We start from the raw sequence: 23,561 nt of genomic DNA, 5'->3' as shown, positions 1-23,561 counted from the left end.
ATCAAACACAGGTTCAGACATACAATCCCAGTGCAACTTCTGCTGAGGTTCAACGGTCATTCCTGCCACACAAGACTGCTCGTTCCTTTATCTGACTTCCTAACTGACATGAATTGGGATTACTGGTGCTACATTGATCTTACTGAGCACCCCGTCTGTAGAACGGAATCTGAATGCTCCAGGTTGCAAATTTGGTATCACAGAACTTCCTTCACTAGAACAGGGTGAAAGGTGAGGAGATACTCAACTGGTACGAAAAGGAATCCCGATAACAACTACGTGTTTGTTGTGTGTCTGTCCCAAAGGGGACTTAAACTTGAAAGTGGCTCAGGGCAGTAGTCCTGCTAACATGCTGCTGAAAACACTGCTTAGGAAGCTGGTACTGTCAAATCCCGACGTGGCACAACGAGAAGGTAAGCAGCAGAGACACCACGGATTGCTAACGGCGGGTTCAGTGAGCAAATAACAAAGAACGAAGTCAGCATTGCAGAGCTTGTTATTTTAACTTGAGTAGAGGATGTTTACTGTTCGAGGGACAAACAAGAATACAGATAAGATGTCAGCTCAGCAGACCTCAGCCCAGAATTTATCGCACGCTGCTTAAAGAAGCTTTAAATAACGATAACCAGGACCCCCCACGGGTCACGGCCACCTGCCCTCTGCAAACAGCGCCCAGGAACGGCTCCTGGGCGGCTCTCAGGCTTTCTGTGCGGCTCTCCTCAGGCTCTGAGAGCAGCGCCGTGTGAGAACGGGGACCTCTGAGAGCCTCTCCGTTCCGGCACGGAGAAATCACAACACAGCGGTTAAGACGTCGATGCGATGCGGATTTCTTTGTACCGCTGTTTCCGCCGTCAGCTTGCCTCCCCGCAACACAAACAACATTAGCAATCCCTTAAGGGAGTCGTATTCTCCCTTTGAAACCACGCCGTTAACGCCAGCCCCGCTCCCAGCCGGCCCCCATCCCGCGGCGGGGCGGCGCTCAGCGTGGCCGCCAGGCGGCGGCGCGGGTTCAGCGGCCGCTCCGGGGTCGGCCCACGCCTGCGCAGCTGCGGCGCGAGGAGCGCGGCCCGGAAAAGCCGGCGGGGCGCGCGCGGTGCGTGGTTCGGGCTGCCCGCTCCGCGGTACGGGGCGCGCGCTGCCGGGCATGGGGCCGCCGCGGGAGTGAGCAGCGCGGCCCGTCCTGCGCCCGCCATGACCTGCACCATCGAGAAGATCCTCACGGACGCGAAGACCCTCTTGGAGCGGCTGAAGGAGCACGACACCGCAGCCGAGTCGCTCATCGATCAGTCCGCCGTCCTGCACCAGCGCGTGGCCGCTATGAGGGAGGCGGGCGCGGCGCCGGCCGAGAAGGGCAGCGCGGCGGCGGCGCCCGCAGCCGCGTCCCGGCGGGCCCGGAGCGCCCCGGCAGATGGTGCGGACGGCTCTCGGCTGCGGCCGCACATGCTGCTGTGCCAGGAGAACACGCAGATCCGCGACCTGCGGCAGGAGAACCGCGGTGAGCCGGCCGGGATGGGCCTGAGGGGGGCCGGGGCTGCGCTGCGCTGGGCGGCTGTTATCCCCGGAGCGGTGCGAGCGGGGCTGCCGGATCTCGGCGCAGAGGGGGGGGGGGGGTCGCGTTGGGGCCGCCGAGCGGAGCTGAGGGCAGCCGGGCGGCCTCCGACCGCGCCGTGGTAACGCCGCGCTGCGATCCGTGTCCCGTAGCGCTGTGGATCTCTCTGGAGGAGCACCAGGACGCGTTAGAGCTCATCATGAGCAAATACAGAAAGCAGATGTTGCAGCTGTTGCAAGGGAGGAAAGGTGAAGATGCGGAACCAGTCCTGAAAGTTCATCAGGCCAACTCTGTGGTAAGGCGGAGTGGGGATGGGAGGGGGAATAGGAAACCTGCTCTTTTGTTTGCTTTCGTGCAACGTTTGTCTCCTTTCTGCTCCAGGAAGCTTCTTTGAAGCTCTGGTCCCTTTAGTATTTTTTTCCCTGCATTCTTTTTACAGCATCCAGGTTGTAACGATTGCCATAGAGGATCCTGAAGCCTTTCGTTGCCCACCTGAAGGCTTGTTGTGTGCACTGGGTGGTACCTTCCTTGGGTTCAGCTTTAATGGCTTTGTTTTCATTAAAGGGAGCACATCAGAGGTATTACTGTCACTGTTGAGTAATTGTAACAAAGGGAAAAGAGCCTCCAAAATCCCTGTAAGCTGCGGTGTGTTGAGGACTCAGTAAATGATCACCTCCAAATGCTTTTAAATCCAGATAGGCAGTACAACAGCCTAACAGCGTACCTCTGTCTGTGTGACATACAGCGACTTCAGGAGGCGAAGGAGTGACTGCTGATAGCTGTCCCTTGGTTTACATTTAGACATCTGATGACGTAATAATGTAGGAGATGTGACTAAAGGTTAAGTTAGGTATTTGTCAAAATGCACGTTTATGTGATGGGAACATTGCAGGCTGGTTCAACCTAACGAGATCTCATATCTTGTGGGTTTTTTGTTTTACTCTCTTTGGTGCCAATCGGGTCTTCCATTGCTTGCATAGGTGCACAAACTGCTTTGTTTATGAAGACTTACAGTAACAAAACTTCTAACGTTCTCTGTCACTGTTTTTGCTCCATTGTAATGGCGCAGGGATACAAAGCTGGAAGGACTTTGGAGGAACCTCTCATACCATGCTGGGATATACCTAGTCTACTTAAACACTAAGGCAAAATCTTCTGTACTTCAAACTAAGCTTATGAATTCTTTCCTGCTTATGACTTTGGAGCATAGTCACCACCTTTTAATATCTTTTGGTATTTGCCATTCTTATTTAACCAGCTTTCTGTTTGACAGACACATCATTCTTTCTTCTCAGATGATGTAAACTCGTTCCTCTAGCTCTCCAGGTGCTCTAATCTGTTTACATGTTTTCTCAATAATGGAATTCAAAACTGGGTTCTCTACCCAGGTGGTACATCTGTCTTCCAGAGGCAGAGCAGAGTAATTGTGGGCATTTATTGAGAGGAAACTACACCCTATAATGTTGTTAGGTTTCCCACAGTACCTCGTGATACTATATTATGTTGTATTAAAATGCTTCAGAGGCTTCCAGATCCTTGTTTTATAACTCCTTGTGAATCGCTGATATGTTTGTGTTCACTTACATGAGTTCCTCCCTAAGTATGTTGTTTTGGAAACTGAATGTTCTCCTGATGAGAACTAATGCTGTGTTACGCGTTGGAATAGTTCTGTGTGAATTATACACTTATTTCTGAGCTTAAAAAAGAAAAAAAGACAACTTCCAAAGGACTGGGAGTATTTCTAGACAGATTCTGTTGGGAACTAATGCAGGAGATTCCAATCTTTCTCCTTGTTTGTTTTGTTTTTGGTTTGATTGTTTTATTCAGTCTTAAAGTTCTACTTGCCATTTGTGTCAGATGTTCTTGTAAATTCAGTCAAGCTTTTCTAGCAAAGCAATGTAGAACTTGCTGCATACTAATTGTATTCACTTGAGCAGGAATCTATTGTCTTAGTCCTTGTCATACTTGAAATGATTTCCACGTTTGTGAGCGTGCAGTACTGTTGTTCTGCTCACAGTTCTCATTGATGACTGATGATAGTGGACAATAAGGTACATGATGCTATCTTAAAGTATTGCATAAGCAGGGAGGATTACAAGTGGGAGGAAAAGATTAAAATTCAGAATGGGAAAGTAGTCCAGAATTTATAAGATGAAAGTAAATGATTCATATGAAATAAATTACTATTGCTTTTGCCTGAATGTATTAACTGTGGGTTTTTTTTCCATGTCTTTCAGGAAATTGAAGGTCAAATAGATAGAATATGTGAGATGGGTGAAGTGATGAGAAAAGCTGTACAAGTGGATGATGATCAATTTTTTAAGGTTCAGGAGAAACTAGCTCAGCTGGAGGTAAGAACCCATGTTGTTGCTAAGGACAGATCAAGCTTTTGGAGGCTCTAGATTTGCTCTGGAGTTTGATTGTGTGTGTGTCAGGTATTTATAACAACAAAAAATGGGGACGGTGGGTGAGGTTGGGAGGCAAGGAATGTTTTCTGTTTATTTTCAAATTCTTGGTATTTCTATCATCTTAATGATAAAGCCAAAAGTAAAAGGTGTACTTTAAATGATGTGGTTCACCTCTTGCTAGCACTGCGTTGATGTTTGAATTATAAAATTAGAGTTCAATTAGGCTATGAAGGAATGGGGCTGCTTAATTAAAGGTCTGTGATCTTTGTGGATTTGCTCATCTCTATTTCAGCCAAAATATTGTTATTTTTGCAGCTTGAAAACAAAGAGCTCCGTGAACTATTGTCAATCAGCAAAGAATCCTTTGAGGTCGGGAGAGAAGATATGCGTGACAGCGAAGCTTAGGTCACAAAATATCCAAATCTTGACTTCAGAGACTGTTATGAAGCCGCCCACAAGGATGATCTGTAACTCCTTCTTTCAGGTGTTTCACATTTGTTTTATCTATCCAAATGTGGGGCCTGTTTTCTCTGTTCTGAAATCACGTACTCCTGATGGCAAAGGCTTGCATTGCTGCTCTGTCTTGTTAACTGCAGCGTACAAATGCATAACAATGAAGTACTTTTGGTGCACAGTCTTTTGTGACAGTTTATCTCGTGAGTGTTATTTTTGATAAGCTTTAGTCAGCAATTCCAACTGTGCAGATGTTACTTAAAACTGCCTCTTCAGTACCTGGTGAACATAATGCAGGTTAGGGTTATTTTATTTGCTAGAAGGAATAAGATAACTTGAAAACTACGTTATAAATAATAGGTTCACATCTTGCTTTGCCTGCACAGAGTGGGCACATGGAGCTTTTGCTTTGCTTTGAAGACACAGCGCTCAGTATTTGGTCAGATTAACATTCATACTTGAAAATCTGCTAAGAGGCAGATCAAGAGAATATCAGATAGCCAACAGAGCACTTTAATTACTAACTGGTATCAGGAGTATAGTTTCTCTTGCTTTAGAGAAGACCAGTGAGAATAACCCTTCCTCACACATCAGCATTTTTTACTTTTATTGCAGATCTGAGGCTTTTTTTTTGCTGTAGGCAGACCTGTTCTTTCTTCACCTGTGCTTTGAGGTGTATGGATGCTGGCTAGCTCTGATCTGAAGGCAATGTACTCAAGTCAAGATAGTTTCTATTACAGAGAATACAGTGCTTTCAGATCAAAGCTGTTTGGCCTCCCACCACTTTGACTTTCAGGAAGGGTGAGGTGTGCCTCAATTTAAACCAAAACCAACCACATAGACAGGTTTTTAATGTCATATTGCAGGTAAGTCTAGTGACAGATGTTAGTCATTGCAAAATCCTATACTGGGTGCAATTGAAGTTGCAGTATAGTAGGATTTTATCAATATTGTGATGTTTTTCAGTGGCATTTTAATGTTGTTTTTTGGTCTTTCTTGCCTGCGATCAAGAAAATACTTCAGTAACAGTAAGCATCTAATTGTTAATATTAGATTTTTTTTTAATGCTGTTTTTACCTGTGCAAGAATTTTGATAGATACAGGAGGCGATTTTGGTCTCTGCATATAATGAGACCATTTGGAATATGCAGAAAAAAGTGTTGAGCTGATAGAAGGGATTCCTGTTCAGGAGCACTGTACAGAATTCTTTCCTAAAATAATTTAAGAGGGAATAAAAATCTCTTCAGGCGCTCGGTTGTATTCTGTTCTGTGAAGCGTGGCCATGATTCACTGTGCTGCCTGTTCCCAGCTGCTGCCCCCTGCTCTCATTTCACTTTATTGCTTGAATGACGATGATCGAAAATGGTGTGTTTGAGCTCGTTGAAATCAGCACAGTCTGAAGTGTGGGTGGTGGTGTGTTTTTACCTCAATTTCCCAAGTGCAGGCTAACGTTCCTACAAGGTGTTGGGGTTGCTGAGTTATCGCTAGTATCAAAGCAGTGGAGCTGGCTTAGCTCCCACCACCACCATCTCCCTGTTGGTTCAGGATAGGTGTGCTATTCGGTGGGGACGCAGCTAGGCTGCCCGCCCAGCGCTCCGCAGCTCTGTACCCCAAAGGGCGGCAGAGCCCGGCAGGGCGCAGAGACGGACCGGCAAAGCTGCCGTCCCCGCCTCGCCCCGTTCGCTCGGGCCGTCCCGCAGCCGCACCGCTCTCAGGCCGTCCCACGTGGAGCGCGGCCGGGCGCGACGCCTGCGCGGTGCGGACGGTGCCGTTGGCCGCCAGCTTGCGCGCATGCGCACCATGCGGCCGCTGGTGACCGTGACGGCGCAGGTGCGGCTCCGCCCCGCGTTCTCGCGAGAGGCCGGGATTTATTCCTACGTGCGGTGCCGTGCTGCTCATGGCGGCGCTGGAGCGGGGGCGCTGAGCTGTTGGGGTGAGTACGGCTCGGGCGGGGAACGAAGGGCGCCCGGCGCTGCGGCGGACGGCGCCCGCGCGGCTTAGGGGAGCCGGGCTCCGCGGGGAGCGGCGAAAGAGGCGGAGGGCGCCTTTGATCTCGCGGCCCGGCTGTCTCTCGTCGCGGCGGTCTCGGCGGGGCGAAGCTGCCCGGGGCCTCCCCCCGGCTGCGCTACGTGGGGCGATCGAGGGGTGGGGGCGGGGCGGGCCTGCCCGGGGCCCGCCGCTCCCGGGGATGAAGCGCCGGCGGCCTCGGGGCCGCTGGGCCGTGGCGTCGCGCGCACTACGTTTCCCGGCGTCCCGCGGGCAGCCGCCCCGCCGCGGGGGCCGGGTCCCGCCGGGCTGCGGGGCGGGGCCACGGCGGCGCTGGGACTCGGCTTCCCGGCGTGCCGCGCGCCCGCCTCGCCGCGGGGCCTGCCGGGGCCTGCAGGTCGGGGGCCGCGGCCCGGTCGAGGGCGGCGCCGAGGGGGGACTACGGGTCCCGGCAAGCCCCGGGCGGCGCTCGGCGCTAGGGCTCCTGGGGACGGGCCGGCGGGGCGGTCGCGGGGGCGGGCGGCGGACCGCAGCTCCCGGCGTGCTGCGCGCGCGGCCCCGCCCGCTGCAGAGCCGGGCTCCGTCCCTTTGTGTGCGGGGGAGCGGCCGCCATCGCCCCCCTTTGTGTGCGGGGAGGACGGCCCCTCCTTTCCTCCCTGCCTCCTTCCCTCCGCGCTGCCCGCCCTTTCCTTGGCCCGGAGGCGGCCGGGCCCCGCTCGGCCCCGCGCTGTTACGCTGTGGGCCGCGGCAGCCCCCGCTCGCGGCGCCGCCCCTCAGCGCAGCGCGCGGCTCCCGCTCCGCGGCCTCCATCTTGGGCAGCGCGGGGCGCCCGGCGGCCGCTCCCGGAGCTCCGCAGCGCGGTGGGTCACAGCCGTCACAGCGCTGTCAGATCCGCCTTACGAACACGCACAGAGCTCTCAGTCCTTCAAACAAAACTCACTCTGGCTTTACTGCCCTGCTCTGATTTTTTATTTTTTTTTTCAGGGGTGTTGCTAAACGCACAAAAATGACCACAAGTTTTTTCTTCTAGTTTTTGTTTTTTAAACTCTCCGAGCGATGTGGGCGCTCTGGTGAACATCCAAGCAGCATCACTGCTGTCACGCATTGTTTGCAGTGTTCAGCAGGCGGCACGCGGCGCTCCTCACACGTCACACATCCTCTGATGGCGACGTTTATTTCCCAGTGATATCTGATAGCTGTGTGTGCATACCAAAAACACAACGTTTTGTCTTCATTAGGTTTGGTCAGGCATAAGAGAGAGCTAGAGGAGGCTGTGCTGTAGGTCTGTGGAATGTATGTTATTGTGGTTACATATCTGTGTTTGTGGAGAAAATGAGAACCCAAGCAGTGTCTGTCAGCTGGCAGTCTTTACTGTGAGTCTGTGGAGGCTTTTCAGGCTGTGAGCAGCGTTGTGCGACTTGCTGTCACTTAGCAAAATCCACACTGAAAGACCTCAGGAGCAGCATGTCTCCGGCCCTGCCTCCTCCTTGTCCTTGCACAAACCAATTCTGCTGTAGATACACCAATGCAGAACCCGGTGTGATGTGGGGGCTGGGCACCTGCTCAGCGTGTTCACCATTTGGAGAAGTATTTATAGTAGCTGCATTGAAAAGTAAAGAATTTGAGGTATACGCAGGTTTGATATCCCTGCTTTTTTTTTTTTTTTTTTTTTTGTAATGACCTAAATACAGTAAACAAATTATTGTGCCCAAGCTGCTTTTAGGGGGCAAGCTGATGCTTTATGCCATTGCTTGACAGAAGTTACTTCAGTTATCTTTGGGCAGACAGAAACATTTTGATTGTTATATGTAAATGTAATACGCTCCATGCCCTGAAAGAGACAAAATGTGATACAAGTTGTAGTGCTGGAAGAGTTCTGGTGATATTGGTCTGATTAGATGAGGGAGAGGTACGAATGTTAATGATAAGATTCCAAGTATCTCTGTGCAGTTCCTTTGCTGTAGTGTGTGCCTGCTTCATTCCTCTTGAACTGGATTGAGGGGTGTTTACCTTATCCTGGAAGAGGCTGTGATAAAGGTTGCTCGAATATTAGAGGGAGATAGGTGAGAACAGTGCTGAGTCTTTTATTTTTGCATTACCTTATTTCAGTATTTTGCAATTGAGTCCTTCAGTACAAGCCTGTGCTGGGTGCTGGTTTGTAGATTTCTGCCCTCGTTTAATTTTTGTGTATGTGAAGCAATACAGCAGGAAGACTTATTCAGCCCAGAGCTCTTTTAAGAGTGATGGGGAAGATGTTTTCTGTGGAGAAGGTGCCTTAGAAATATTTCTGTGAAGAACAGGTGTTGAGTTTGCATACATCCTTTGTATGCTTTGGGGGTTCCGAACTGTTCTTTATATTGGCTAACTGCAGTCAGCATTTTCACTGCAATAAATGTTGGGGTGTCTTTGTAGTCACGTGAGTTTGTTTTTTCCTTTTTTCCAAGTATGCACTTCCATCTTCAGAGATCACTAAAGGAAATTCAGAAGTAAATTAAGAAGTAGTGGTTCATCACACTGGGGAAATCAGCTTGCATCCAAATGAAGTTGCTGTTTTAGTTGGTACAAACCGGGACCTTTCCTGGAATGTGTAACTGCATCTGAAGTGTTTAAAATTAGAAATGGTGTATCACTGGCATGGAGGTAGAGTTTCTTGGGAAACCAGAACTGGAAATGGGAATACAAAATAAATATATGAAACAGCTTCCCTTAATTTGAATCAAACCCATGGTATCAAAGTAGAGGATATGTACCTGTTGATAGGAACACGTAGGGCTGATGTGTGATTTCTGTTAAGTTATACTTCAGTGCATGTCTTTTTTTTTTCTCTCTCCAGTATGAAGTGAAACAGAACAGAATTTACCACCTGAAACTGCTGCTTCAAGTTCAGATCAGGAAAAGAATATACCGCATCGTAACAACAATTCAAGACCAAAGAAGAGGAAACTTACACTGAAGACACAAGGCTTGATCTGAAACCAGAAGTTTGTGCCTACTCAACAGCTTCAAAAGAGCACGTCCCAACGCTGCTAGTAGTCTTTGTTTTCTCCAGTGCTGTATTGAAACTGCCCAGGGCAGCAGCGCTTGTATTCTTTATTAGTGTGCTCGCTCTCTTTTTTTTCTTTCTATCTTTCTCCTTTTCTCTCTCTGTGTCAATAGCAGTCTTCATCCTTTGAAACTTCGTACTGAAGCAGAAGAATCGGCTAATACTACTGAAAGTGCAATATTTGAATATCACTGCGAGGTTCGTGCATGTGCTGTGTCGTTATATGCTCTTCCAGACTTAATACAAACAACAACAGGAGGCTGTGTTTTCTGTGATGTTTTTTTTAGCTGTTCTGTGCTGTTATGCTGGTTCGATTGTGGTGTGATGAATTAGTGATACCTGTGTTTCAGTTCTGTTTAACAGTACTTGTTTTATAACCCTAGGGAGCCTCTCATTTGTGTTTCTCTATTCTAATAACAGTGTTGTCATTACAATCCCTTTTTCTCTCCAAAGCTTACACTATTCTCATTGGTTTGCAATCTCTGTTTAGTTTTCCTTAAATCTTTTAGTACAGTTCCCCCTCCTCCCCCCAAGTATTGGAGTTAATAGCTTTTGTTAATTGCTGGGTCAGCTGTTGTGAGTAAACTGGTGATAGTCAACACCACAGCTAGTTGTGGTTCAGTATACAGTCATTATATTTCAGGTCTGAGCAAGTCTTGTTTGTGCATTAATGTGTTGCAGGCTATTCCTAGAAGGTGCTTAAAGAACTGTTCTGCTGGCTGTTTCTTAGAGAACAGTTTTATGACAATACTTCCATTTTTCTGTATGTATCACTATGCAGAAGTTGATTTTTTTTTCCAATTTATTTCTAGATAGTTTTTTGTTGCACTCTATTACTTTGTTTGAACAGCTGTAGCAACATGGCAAACATCTAGAAGGACTGCTGATACTATCATTCCCTATCTTTCTTTCTACAGCAGATGTTAGTGCCATCCTGAGAACTATATCTCTCCTTGAACTTAAGCTGTCAGGCTTTAGCTGATCTGTGGTCAACAGTACTGATCAGTAGTGGTTGGAGCGAGAGTTAGCACTATTGTTTTCTAATCCTGAGCTTGGCCATTCTGAACTTAGTTTGAGGTAGATTTTGTTAGTAAGCTGTTACTTATCCTCCCTGTTAGCAGGGGGTGATGTGTGTTTGTGTGCTTAGCTTATGCTGGAGATGCGAAGAGATGATTTTGTCCATGACTCACAGAAAGCATTTGTAGCACTGAGTAGAGCTTTCGTAATAGGCAAAACCATCAACCTGTTATTCAGCAGATGGGTTTAATAATACCTCACGTTCCCTTCCCCCAGTCATTTTACCTGCAGGGCTGGCTTAATTTCGAAAAATGTTTCGAACTCTAAGATGGCTTAAAATTAAACATGTCAGCTGTTGGCTTCCCACAAGGGCCTCTTCCTTTCTTTGGTTGTCCTAAGGACCGTCTTCAAAAGATGAGGGTTTGTATGTTATGGTGACAGGAGCTAACGTGCAGTGCATGTTGTCAGTCTGAGTTGTAAGCATTGCTTTCTAAGAGCTAGACAACTTTAATTTTTTTTACTCTATTTAAAAAAAAAAACATTTAGGATTTACTTGTTACGATAACTTCCATAAGCTCTTTGCATCTGTTGTGATGTTATGTTTATGTTGTGAAAGGAGATGTAAGTACTGTTTGGTTTACTTTCTGCTGTTTTCTTTTGAATAGATGAGCTTTGATCCAAACCTTCTCCACAACAATGGACACAACGGGTACCCCAATGGTACTTCGGCAACGCTGCGTGAGACTGGCGTTATAGAGAAACTGTTGACTTCGTATGGATTCATTCAGTGCTCAGAACGGCAGGCTAGACTGTTCTTCCACTGTTCACAGTATAATGGCAACTTACAGGAGCTCAAAGTAGGAGGTAATTTGACAGCTGTTGGAGTTTCTTTACCAAATGAAAACAAGTCTCTTTTGTTTTCCATAGAAAATCATTTTATTTTGTGGCATGGACAGATGCGTTCTGTTGCTATTAATGAGCTAAAATGACAATAGAATTCATCATCTGCCACTTCTGATGAGAGTTTTTTTTTTTTTTTCACTTCAGCATGCTTAATGCAAATGTGGCCATTCTGGAAAAGGTGTGCAGTGTGAAGTCCAAGCTGCAAAACTAAGGTGGAAACAAGCGTTTAGACGGAAGTGCCATGCCTCACGTACTTAGTATTTAGGTTTTTTTGAGAATTAGTTTGAAGATGTTTGTCTTGCAGAGTAGGGGTGCTGCTAGTAGTTTGTGGTAATGAAGTTTATAGACTGTTCAGTAGCAGTTTTACATAATGTGAGCTCCTTCAGTGTGAGGTTGGCTGTTTAAGTGAGAGCAGGGAAGGGGGGGGGAAGTACAGCAGGGCAAGCTGTTACAGTGGAGCAATTCCAGAAGTAACTGCTAATGGTGCATCCTTCCCAGGGAAAAGAAGTTCTACTTTGTTGAGTTTAGGTGTGAGCAGTGAACTATCAGACTGAACCAGTTAGTAATGTTTAAAAATTGCAGTCCGTGATGTCATTATCGTGTTTGATTGTTTTGTAGATGATGTTGAATTTGAAGTGTCTTCGGATCGCCGAACTGGAAAACCCATTGCTGTTAAATTGGTGAAGATCAAACCAGAAATATTACCTGAAGAACGAATAAATGGACAAGTCAGTGGCTATGATGTCTGTTTTCTATGCATTCAACTGCCATCGTTTACTTTAGGAGGAACAGATCCATTGAGCATGCATGCTAACTACATACAGAATTCAGTTACACTGAATTTTTTTTTTTTTGTTATTCTAATAGAAATTTAGAGTTTCAACGTGAGCTCTTTGCTCCAAACAGCTCTTCAAGGCAACAGATGCTCTATAAGATTGAAATGTTACAGCATGACATTCCCTGGTGGTTTAAACTAGAAGTCAATCCCCAAGTGTATAGTAGAGGATACTGAGATTCATTTTGCTTTCTACGCTGCTTCTCCTGAAATGACTAGCAATGGATTTTTTTCTTTTTTTTTTTTTTTTTTTTGGCTGGTAGGTTGTGTGTGCTGTTCCTCACAATTTAGAGAGTAAATCTCCAGCTGCCCCGGGTCAGAGTCCAACAGGGAGTGTATGCTACGAACGTAATGGGGTAAAGCTTATGCATTTTATTTGAACTCTTGATTGATCTATAATTGTGGTCTATGAGCAAAAAAGAGAGAAAATACTTCAATGTGGACAATTGGCACTCCTAAGAACTGTAGTTCTTAGCAAGAAAAAAAAAAGCAGTTAGGCAATTGCTACAAACAGATGTTAATTTTACAGCTTGCTTGTCCACGTGTATCTATGGGGAACTCAATGTAGAGCCAAATAGTTGTTTTTCTGTTTTAAAACTTAACAAAGCTGGATTGTGTAATGTTCACATATCCTTATTTTGAACTTTGAAAGTTTGGAAATTGGCATTTCAAGGAGGCCACCTACAAACCTCTCAATTAAGTTGCTTTTTATAGACTTAAAAAAGCAGCCCAATGGAAGAAAGAATGTTTTTGCATGCATGTTTGATCATTTTCAGTTTTCTCACTAAATCCATTTATATAAAAGCAGTTGTTGCTTCTAAACAAAAATATGCTAATCATCCTTTGAATTGACAAGTGGATTAATATTAGTTAATGTTAATTTACAGGAAGTATTTTACCTGACTTACACTCCAGAAGATGTTGAAGGAAATATTCAGCTGGAAACAGGAGATAAAATAAACTTTGTAATTGATACAAATAAACAGTAAGTTGATATCGTGTTTCTGATCTCATGCTTTCTCTTTTAGTAGTTGGGCAGCACTTTGTGCCTTTTCCAAGAACTGAAATAACATTACGAAATATAATCTTACATTGCCTCTCGTTTTCAGATGTTTCAGCTTTGTTCTTTTTCTTCCCTTTAGTACTGGTGCTGTAAGTGCTCGTAACATTATGCTATTAAAAAAGAAACAAGCCCGTTGTCAAGGAGTAGTCTGTGCCATGAAAGTAAGTGATGTTTCTGCTTCAAAATATTTAAAGATAAAATGCTTTTCTGTCAGGTTCTCTAAATAGTAAATTCAGGGCGTTAAGAGCTATTAAGATTTTGGAAGTGTGAATGCAAACTAGGTCAAACAGTTTAAACAGCTATTCTTGAGTACACACACTCCTTGAAAACAGGAAAGTTGGAATTGTTTCCTGTAAGGCATTTGTTGTAGTATGAGCTGAATGCACTCAAGTTTGCTGTACTAAAGTGGTGTAGTCTTATTGTTAGAACGTGTAAAATGTTTTTTTAATAATACATTAAGAGATTGGACAATCTACTGAATGCTTTCTTCTGTTCTTAGGAAGCCTTTGGATTTATTGAGAGGGGTGATGTCGTGAAGGAGATATTCTTTCACTATAGTGAATTTAAAGGTGACCTAGAAACCTTACAGCCTGGTGATGATGTGGAGTTTACAATCAAAGACAGAAATGTAAGATGAACTCCAGTAAAAACTGAAGACAAGATCCTGGACAGCTGCCTGTTTATTCAAATTCACTTAAAAAAAAGGGGGGGTGGGAGGGGGGATGCAGGGTTCATGGGAAAATGATCTTACTGTTGTATCACTTCTTTAGGGGTATTTGACTGACTTTGTGCTTTTAGGGTAAAGAAGTTGCAACAGATGTAAGACTGCTGCCTCAAGGAACTGTCATTTTTGAAGATATCAGCATAGAACACTTTGAAGGAACTGTAACCAAAGTAATTCCAAAAGTACCCAGCAAAAACCAGGTGTGTTTCAGTACTAAATTTAAGGGAAATACTGCATTGATTTCCAATCAGATTACAAATGTTTTCCTTTCTCTGTGGAAGTCTGCTGTTGAGCATTGCATCAGAGATCACTGCAGAGTAGAAGAGTAAGTTTGGACTGCTTAACTTGTACCAACTATTGACAGCAGTCACAGGAAGCAGGTTTTTTTTTTTTTTTTACTAAAATTTAAAGGAACAGGAATTAGGGTAATACACAATATTGGTGCTTTATAGAGTGTGTCTTTAATCTTTGAAGTACTTCCAATTGAAAAATGGGGGTGTTAAAGATGCATTCTTTTTTGAAAGAACAAACAAACAAAAAACAACAACAAAGGAGACCCTTAAGGCAAAAAAACAGTGTGCTTCATGCGCTCCTGTGAGCACTGGACATTAATCTGGTTGTGAAGAAGAGTTGCATGACCCTTAATGTTTGGCTTAGAGGATGTATGCAAAAACACTTCTCTAAAGCATTCGGGCTACTCTGCATCCTTGTTTTTGTTTTGCTGGATGGGATTTTGAAGGCTATAAGGGAATGTTTTTTGTGTGTTTGAACACTCAGTGGTAGGGCCTCTTAGAAGTGTGGCAGGTATAGTTATGAGCTTAATTCTCAACGTTAATTTTTCAGTTTCATTGGCAATTTGGTGCATCGATAGGTAAGGTAGAAACTAAGCTAAATTCTAGTTATAACAGTGTAATCTGGGAGTGGTCACTCCAACATGGTGCCTTCCTAACCCAAATGCTCAGTAAGGCTTTGAGTGCTGAGATGTGTAGGTGTACTAACTTTTTCTGTTGCATTTTTATGTCTTTTAGAACGATCCATTACCTGGCCGCATCAAAGTTGATTTTGTGATTCCTAAAGAACTTCCATTTGGAGACAAAGATACAAAATCCAAGGTGACTTTGCTGGAAAGTGACCACGTTCGATTCAATATTTCGACAGACAGACGTGACAAACTGGAACGAGCCACCAACATTGAGGTTCTCCCCAATACTTTCCAGTTTACTAATGAAACTAGGGAAATGGTAAGTATCTATTTAAAAAAAAAAAGTTTTTATGTTGAGGGGAGGAAATAAAGGTGAAAAATAGGGTGTGCTTCTGAAACAGTAACAATATAAAAATTGCCAGTGTCTGTTGGCTTGTCTGAAGTCAGATCCTCAGATCTTCAGCGGATGTTTGTAAATGTGCCTAAATGGCAGAAAACTGAATTAATGCTGTACGCTTCTTCTATTCAGGAAATGAAATCATATTAGGAAAGCAAATATGTTGTATCTCCTGGAGTGGATTGCTCCTTGGTTATAGCAGGCCTAGCAGCCATGAACAAATTAAAAACTCATCTTAGGAAAACTGGAAGAAGCTGATGCTGCTCTGGTTCAGGCAATGAAAAGGCTTAAGAATCAGAGGAGGTACTAGGTACAGCTTTTGAATCTTGATCTTCAGTGTTCTTTGTAAAATGTCTGCCTGAGGATCAGACAGAAGGGTGATAAAGAGCTGTCATGTGCAGAGAAGCTCTTAACGGGTCACAGTGACTGAGACAGTTGTGCTTATCATTATGAAAGAACATCTTTTGTTCTGGTAAAAGTGCTGGAAAACCTAACCTCTGTGTGTGTGTATAGCAGTAACTTCCAGTTCTTCGGCTTTTCATAGTCGTTTTGTGGCTCAAATTCATCTTCTTCACTTTTTACTACATGTGAATCAGGGAGCAAGTAGAAAAAAAATAGGTAAGTAGGATTTGCTTGCATTTAAGGTTGACTGTAACCATTTGCACTACAGTTTGCGAGGAAGCTTATTGAGAAGTAGTTTTGTTTTATTTTGGGTTTTTTTTGTGGTTTTTTTTTTTTTTTTTTAGAATTTGAGGTTTGTGTTCAGATTATTGGGTACTCCATAGTTGTCTTTTTACAGACAGATGTTAACATAGTAAAATTGTAATTGTCCTTCTATTTACAGGGAGTGATTGCAGCGATGAGAGATGGCTTTGGCTTCATTAAGTGTGTTGACAGGGATGCTCGCATGTTCTTTCACTTCAGTGAAATTATGGATGGAAACCAACTCCATATTTCTGATGAAGTAGAGTTTACTGTGGTTCCTGTGAGTGGTGCATTTTCTTTTGAAAACAAGGATTTCACAAAAGCATTTATATGCAGTCTGTCTAAAATCACATTGGTCTTATTTTTCAGGATATGCTGTCTGCCCAAAGAAATCATGCTATAAGGATTAAAAAACTTCCAAAAGGCACAGTTTCTTTCCACACCCAATCAGATCACCGTTTTGTGGGCACTATAGACAAAGAAGCCACTCCAGCCAAAGCCACTAGCCCAAATAAAGGCAAAGAGAAGGTAGTACACAAGTAAAAGTATCTATATTGTGTTTCTGGCTTTGCAGACAGAGACTACTGCTTTTAAGTCTGTAATTCAACATTCTGAAGCACTTTTTATCTTGTATAAATATGAGCTATGTTGGATTGCTAATTACAGTACTCAGTGAAGGCCAACCTAGGTGAAACAATAGAACAAAAACACTGTTAGTGGTGTTTCTGTTGAGGATAACTTCCAAGAGCTTGATGGGAAGATTCTACTTCCTACTGTGGAAGGTAGAACCATAGAATACCCCAAGTTGGGAGGGACCTAGAAAGATCATTGAGTCCAACTCCTGGCTCCATGCAGGACCTCCCGAAGTTCAAACCCTGTGTCTGAGGGCATCGTCCAAATGCTTCTTGAGCTCTGGCAGCTTGGAGCCACATCTTCTGCCTTGGGGAGATGTTTCCAGGGCCTGACCGCCCTGTTGGTGAAGAACCTTATCCTAAGATGCTGGAATTGGTTGAAAGTAATACTGTCTGGTGAAAGCTACAGTTTGTCACTTAAAGCTTGTGTCTTTTGATCATCTTAGAGTTTATTGGTCTGTGTTTTCACCAGATACTTTGCAGTTGTTGTAGAACAAGTAAATGTTCAGTGCTTGCATTGTATATAATAAGCTTGTTTGCATACAACTAAAACACCAGTTGCTGAATCCTGATGGTTTTTTTTGTTTGTTTGTTTTTTAGGAAGCTGAAGATGGAATAATTGTTTATGATGACTGTGGAGTAAAACTGACCATTCCTTACCAGGCCAAGGATGTGGAAGGATCTGCTAATCCCCAGATAGGAGATAAGGCAATACAACTAAGTTTACCATTAGGAAATACTTTTTGGTTTTTTAAAGATGGGAGCTTCTCTTTGCCTTGTTCCTGGATTTGTTGTCCTTTTTAGGTGAAGGACAAGGCATCATAGCCACCTATTTCTTTTTTTCTCTCTTAGGTTTGTAACTTAATTTTCTGTGTAACTAAGAAAATGCATCCTGAAACCACACTTGAAAATACTGTTTTGTTGTGCAAATTGTTTAAAGGAATTCTTACACTTCCTTATAAGGACAGTGGTCAACTCCACTTGTGAATACTTAAGAGGAGAGAGATTAACATAAAGACATCAAGATGGATGTTGAAGAGTGAGAACATCCACTTATGAGCAAAATAACTAGAGATAATGGCAGGGGAAGGAGTTGAGAGATCTGGAATAGCAGCCTGAAAACTGTTAGTGTTGAGGTGCTGTGCTATGAATGCTGTGATTATTGTTATTAAAAATCTAAAGTGAGCAAGCCAAACTAAGTAATGTATAGTGCAGAGGTAAATCATAAAGGTAAGAGATTATCTATTTGATAGGTAGAAGAAGCAGAGTGCTAGATGCTGACTTGCCTTTCCAGGTGTTACAGCTGCGATTCTGCCACTCTTTGAATGTCCTAAATGCCAGCAAGTGACAGATGTTTTTGGGAGAGGAGTGGCTAAAAGCTGCCTTTCCAGCAGAGCCTAGATGTTGATTGCAGCAGTGCAGCTTTGAAATAAGTTACTTGGGTTGTTGTTTATTCCTTTTGGTGGTTGTGCTTTTTTTCTGTCTGTGGTATTAATAACGTACCTCTTCAACAGGTTGAGTTCAGCGTTTGTGAAGTGAAGAGAACTGGTCTGCAAACAGCAGTTTCTGTCAGAATGCTTGGACGCAATTACAGTTCCAAGAGACTTTTGGGATATGTGGCAGCCCTGAAAGATAACTTTGGGTTTATTGAAACAGCCAATCATGATAAGGAGATCTTCTTCCACTACAGGTGAGTGACAGTCCCTTTTGTAGGAACGAGTGATGCTTCACATGTTTACATGCTTTGATATCTGAACTTTCATTTATGACCTCTGCTGAACTGGCACAGGCTTTTTGTTAGTCATTGTTCTCTGTGATCTCTGTCTGTGAATCTCAGGCCAAGAAAAACAGTTTCTGAGTTGTATATTTAAAAATTTTTTGCTTTCCTGAATGGGGATTCCTTGGAAATGTGAGATGCTGAACCAATTAAATGTGTTCTGAATAACCTGTGTAAATGTTGGATGAGCATTACTGTTGTCATGAAACTACAAGAAATTTGTATGTAATTCTCTTCCTGTAGTGAGTACTGTGGTGATATTGATAGCCTGGAACTTGGAGACACAGTTGAATACAGCTTGTCGAAAGGCAAAGGAAACAAAGTTAGCGCAGAAAAGGTGAACAAAACACATGCAGGTAAGACTGTACCTGGTAATTTCTTCTTAAAAGGGTCTTGATGAGTGCTGGTAGTTACATTGGTAGTTCTAATGACAATTGGAATTTAAAGCAAGAGGAAGATGTTTAATGTGTTGGTCAGTAGTCAAGTCTGCTAAGCACTAATATCGTCAAACAATTTCCTAAAACCTGTTTCTTGTGTTAACTAAAAGGGAGGTGCAGACCAAGAGCGCTGTATGCAGTAGCAACTCTTCCTTTACCTTTGTCTCTACTCTTTAGTTAGAGGGATAGAAGAAAACAACTTATTTGGATGATTTTTGCCACTAGTAATTCTATTGGTTGTGCTGTTCCTTAGAGAAGAAAAATTGCAGTAGGAACTGCAGATGGTGGATATTAAGAATTTGGGGGATGCAAAATACAAATTGGTTAAGTGAGTTGGAAATACAGTGGTAGAGAAGCAAGATCCTTCAGTGTGCTTTTTCAGGTTCTGTGGCCTCTGATTTCATGAGGAACTGGTATCCTTTTACTTCTGCAGTGGAACAGTGTGGTGGTGATTAGAAAAGCTATTGCTATGTGTTTCTGAGTTAGTTCCCTAGAACTGGAACAGCTCTATATAGCTCTGTATGTACTGTCTTAACATGTGTTGCAGTGCAAACTGAAGTCTCCTGGTGAACACGAATTGGACAGTCCTTTTTAAAAGAAAAAGTATGACAAGAACTTCCTGATTCTTGCACTGTCTCTTTCTTTTCAGTGAATGGTATCACTGAAGAAGCTGATCCAACTGTTTACTCTGGTAAAGTAATTCGTCCTTTGCGGAGCGTAGATCCAACACAGACTGAATACCAGGGCATGATTGAAGTCATGGAGGATGGTAAGACCTGGTGCTTTTATCTCAAGCTTGTTTAATAAGTGTGATGAACAGTTGTTCATCTGAGGTAAATCTGTAAGTGCTCTTCACTGGCGCACAGGAAGCATAGAAGTGTAATAAACTGCATGTTAGTAGAGGTGATGAGGATTGTATTCACAGTAGTAAGCTGACAACAGAAGTAAATACCAGATATAAATTCTAAATGCCCTCAAGAACAAAAAGGCTTAATCTTGTCTTGTGTGTTTTCTTCTGTAGGTGAAATGAAAGGAGAATTCTATCCGTTTGGAATTGTTGGAATGGCAAATAAAGGTGACTGTCTGCAGAAGGGGGAGACAGTAAAGTTCCAGCTGTGTGTTCTTGGTCAGAATGGGCAGACAATGGCTGTCAACATCACACCATTCCGCAGAGCCACTGTGGAATGTGTGAAAGACCAGGTGAGCAAATGCTGCTTTGAAGACAAGATACATGCTAATTGGAAATAACTGTTGGAAATGGCATAGAGGTCAGGACCTGCTTTAACACCTGAATGCAGACAGTCTGCTGTGAAGCAAACTGTCGCAGAAACTCTTTTTCTAAACAAATAAGAACTAGGCTTCTGTAACCCAAGTACTGCTTTACTAAAGCCACACTACACAGGCTTGCATAAAGGTGAACTACTACTGCCTGTTCCAGTGCACCATCACCCTCTGGTGAAGACTTTTCCATACCTAATGAGAACCTTCCTTGGCACAGCACAAGTCAAGCAGTAAATCAAAATAACTGACTTCTCAATCTGCCACTGGTAATCAGGAGAGAAAAAAGGTTGTTTCTGTTAGATCATTTTAAAGGTAGAGTTTAGAAAAGAATGTACAGCAGTGCATATCTTAGTTTAATAAAGCTTTGCCAGCTTGCTTTAATAAAGGACTTTGACGGTTTTCAGAACTTCTTATAGACTTCGGGGTTTAAATGTGCCTTTCAAAACCCATGGGGAGTGGCTAGACTTGCAGAAATACTGTATTCTGTTCAGTGTAGAAGTTGTATTTGTAATATAATGGCTATATAGTTGTATCTGCTTGGGTTAAGGGGAAATAACTATATAATGTTCTGGTTTTCAGTTTGGTTTCATCAACTATGAAGTGGGTGACAGCAAAAAGCTCTTCTTCCATGTCAAAGAAGTACAGGATGGTGTGGAACTACAAGCTGGGGATGAAGTAGAGTTCTCAGTAATTCTGAACCAGCGCACAGGGAAATGCAGTGCCTGTAACGTGTGGCGTGTCTGGTGAGGATTTCAAATTACTACTTTAACCTGGCAGACTGCATCAGTAATGGAGCATATACTGCTTTTAAACATACTGAGCTAGCTGTTCCTACAACTGGAGCTCTGAATTGTGGTTGGCTTTACTGAGAGCCTCTCATTTGAGATGTACCAGCACCTGTAGGGTGCTGTAGGGCAGAATCCAGCTTTCCTTAAGAATGGATTAAAAACAAACAAACAAACAAAAAAAGGACAAGCTATCTGTCATTAAGTCATCTTTATGCAGAAATTAATGAATGATCAAAGTGGTGGAATTCTTTATGTAGCTCTTGCTCTTTCTGGTGATTTATGCTCTGCACCTGTTTATAAAAGAGAAAGCATCTTTAGCTTCTAAATATATTAAAAAAATGTTAGTCTTTTTTGATGCTATTTCTAGGGGTGATAGGTATGTTCTGCTTTTGAATGACTTCTAAATTGTGTTAATATGTACTTTTTTTTAAGGTGTCGTCTTGTTAATACTTTATGGCAGTGTTTAATTTTTCTCTCAAAACCGTTCTCATTGTCTTCAGGGATGTTACTGTGCTGCTGTGTGCTGGCAAATTGCAAGCCTTATATTGTTGCAGTTAAAGGCAACAGAAATGGAGGGAGGACTGTCATGCATGCATTAATAGTAACTACAGTACCTCTACTCAACTGGAGCATACTCCTTTTGAGAGTATTGTTTTGTCTGCTGTTTCAGCATCCAGTGGTTGAAGTCATGGCTTTGAGGCAGATGTAGTGTCATCCAGAAGGTCTGCCTTCAAACAAAGCAGGCTGTGCTCCTGCCTTAGTAGGGAAAGTGGCTGAATTTGGTAGCTTGCACCATCTCTGGGAAGTCATCAGGATTCTGTGATTGACTTTCTTACAGTGAAGGCGCTAAGGCTGTTGCTGCTCCACGTCCAGATAGACTTGTTAATCGTTTAAAGAACATTAATCTGGATGATGCCAATGCTCCTCGTCTAACAGTTCTTCGTCAGCCCAGGGGACCGGATAACTCAAAGGTATGTGAGATGCAGGGCTGGCTTGCAGGATGACCAGCTTGTGGTTTAATTTTGGATAACATTGTTTCTACTGTTGAAAGTCAAAACTGTTTGAAATACGTCAACTTAACTCCCTTACGATAGTCCCCTGCTGTGTGAGATTATACTGCTTTGGTCAGGTGTTTGGGGAGCTGATGTATGCTATATTTCCAGAAGAGCAACCCACATGACTCGTTTTGTTACTTTGGTTCTGAAGCCAAGTATGGTGAATTAGCCATGTGTTGATGCTGGACACGGTAGGATCAAAAGAAGCCTGCTTTAAAGTACAATGCCAGACCTAAAAGATTTGTGTTTTTCCTTGCAGGGATTTGGTGCAGAGAGAAAGATCCGTCAAGCTGGTGTTATAGACTGATCAACAAAGCCAATGCCTGAAGGACGACAGTGGTGGGGGCTGATGAAGGGTACTGAATATCTCCCTATTCATCCCTTCCAAATTTTAAGAAGCTATTACACCAGTTTTAACACCTTCTCATGTTATGTTTAAAATAAATTTATGAAACCATTTTAAAATTATGCACAGTTGCATTCTGGAGAACTTAAGGTGGCGCCTTATAGTATCACATTTTAGAAGCTTGTTTTGAATGGTGCATTTAACGCAACTGGTAACTGCAAATCTACATTGCCTATGTGAGTAAACATTATAGACAGCTCTGGTAGACCTTATGGAATTCTGCACTACATTTACCTATGCTTTCTTTGTTACCTTGGCCAAGGTATTTTACTATGCCTTAGTACTCAGTTGCGTTACGTCTTTCCTTCGAAGTGGATGTGGAAAGCTCACTTCTGCTCACTGCTCAAATTCTGAGGACCATAGGAGGGTGGACTAAGTTCAGTTTGATAGAGAATCTGTACGAGCATTCGGATAACTTAAGATGATGGCTAGATGTTACTTTGTTTTCATATTTCATTTAATTTGAATCCTTTAGCCAGCCAAGTTGTGTTAGAGCTCAGTGAAAGTCTCTTTCTGGGGTAGACTTTTTTTTTGTAGGGTTCTGAAATGCCTGCAGTGCAGAATTTCATAAGGCTGAGGCGTGCCATCAGTGTGGTAATTTAAATATATTTAAAACAATGCACAAATTTGCTGCTGCTTAGAACACTGCAGCTTCTAAACCCAGTTTCTTTTACTGATTTAAATTTACAAAGAAAGAAATTGTGCCTGAAGTGAATCCATTTTTTTTCTTTGCAGCCGGCACCCAGTGTACTGTAAAAGAATAAATACTTAGGCTTTCCATAGCTGTATTGAAACTTTCATCAAGGTGAAATAGTTGATGTCTGTGTGCTTCCCTCCCCCTTCCCTCCCCCCCTTCCATCCCCTTCCCCCCTTTCCCCAGTCACACTTTATCAAGCAAGAAAACTGAATGATTGGTCTAAGTATTACTTTACCAAAAAGATCAGGAGTTACTTTCTTTGAATAGAGGGCAGTACTGTGGTTTTTTTTTTTTGTTTTGTTTTCATGTTACCTCTATTCTCAATTTAGGGTTTTCTTCTCTGGGAGATGCATTATCTTTGTAAAACAAACATTGCTTTCTCCAATTTTTTCTGTTAATGGCAAAGAATGGAAATAGAATAAAGTTTTACTGATTTTGAACAACGCCTCTCTCCTCGCCCGTCTCTCTCTTGTCGTTGGGCGC

The 23,561-nt window shown here is 43.3% G+C and overlaps 3 protein-coding genes across 4 annotated transcripts; 2 read left to right on the top strand and 1 right to left on the bottom strand.

The window, feature by feature from the left end:
• Positions 1 to 1,048: 1,048 nt before the first annotated feature.
• Positions 1,049 to 5,663, top strand: SIKE1 (suppressor of IKBKE 1). Its single transcript, NM_001006324.3, has 4 exons — positions 1,049 to 1,495; positions 1,702 to 1,844; positions 3,787 to 3,900; positions 4,273 to 5,663. Exons 1-4 carry the CDS (start codon positions 1,192 to 1,194, stop codon positions 4,360 to 4,362), a joined length of 651 nt encoding a protein of 216 aa, NP_001006324.2. The 5' UTR covers positions 1,049 to 1,191; the 3' UTR covers positions 4,363 to 5,663.
• LOC112530332 (translation initiation factor IF-2-like) lies at positions 4,887 to 7,206 on the bottom strand. Its single transcript, XM_025143843.2, has one exon. The coding sequence runs from the start codon at positions 7,204 to 7,206 to the stop codon at positions 5,920 to 5,922; it is 1,287 nt and encodes a 428-aa protein (XP_024999611.2). The 3' UTR covers positions 4,887 to 5,919.
• On the top strand, positions 6,188 to 23,525 carry CSDE1 (cold shock domain containing E1). Of its 2 annotated transcripts, NM_001030918.2 has the most exons (20): positions 6,188 to 6,343; positions 9,230 to 9,637; positions 11,122 to 11,320; positions 11,978 to 12,087; positions 12,458 to 12,550; positions 13,082 to 13,179; positions 13,337 to 13,418; positions 13,757 to 13,885; positions 14,056 to 14,181; positions 15,010 to 15,222; positions 16,145 to 16,285; positions 16,375 to 16,533; positions 17,238 to 17,345; positions 18,152 to 18,327; positions 18,658 to 18,770; positions 19,501 to 19,620; positions 19,873 to 20,051; positions 20,712 to 20,875; positions 21,759 to 21,891; positions 22,235 to 23,525. In NM_001030918.2, the coding sequence occupies exons 3-20, from the start codon at positions 11,122 to 11,124 to the stop codon at positions 22,280 to 22,282; spliced, it is 2,391 nt and encodes a 796-aa protein (NP_001026089.2). In that variant the 5' UTR covers positions 6,188 to 6,343; positions 9,230 to 9,637; the 3' UTR covers positions 22,283 to 23,525. The 2 variants fall into 2 exon arrangements, with proteins under 2 accessions (NP_001026089.2, NP_001383156.1); NM_001396227.1 differs by lacking the exon at positions 12,458 to 12,550.
• Positions 23,526 to 23,561: the final 36 nt, after the last annotated feature.

The sequence above is a fragment of the Gallus gallus genome, chromosome 26 (assembly GCF_016699485.2).
Source record: "Gallus gallus isolate bGalGal1 chromosome 26, bGalGal1.mat.broiler.GRCg7b, whole genome shotgun sequence".
Lineage (NCBI taxonomy): Eukaryota > Metazoa > Chordata > Aves > Galliformes > Phasianidae > Gallus > Gallus gallus.
Note: the sequence above shows the minus strand (reverse complement) of the source record. Positions and strands in the feature narration are given on the sequence as shown.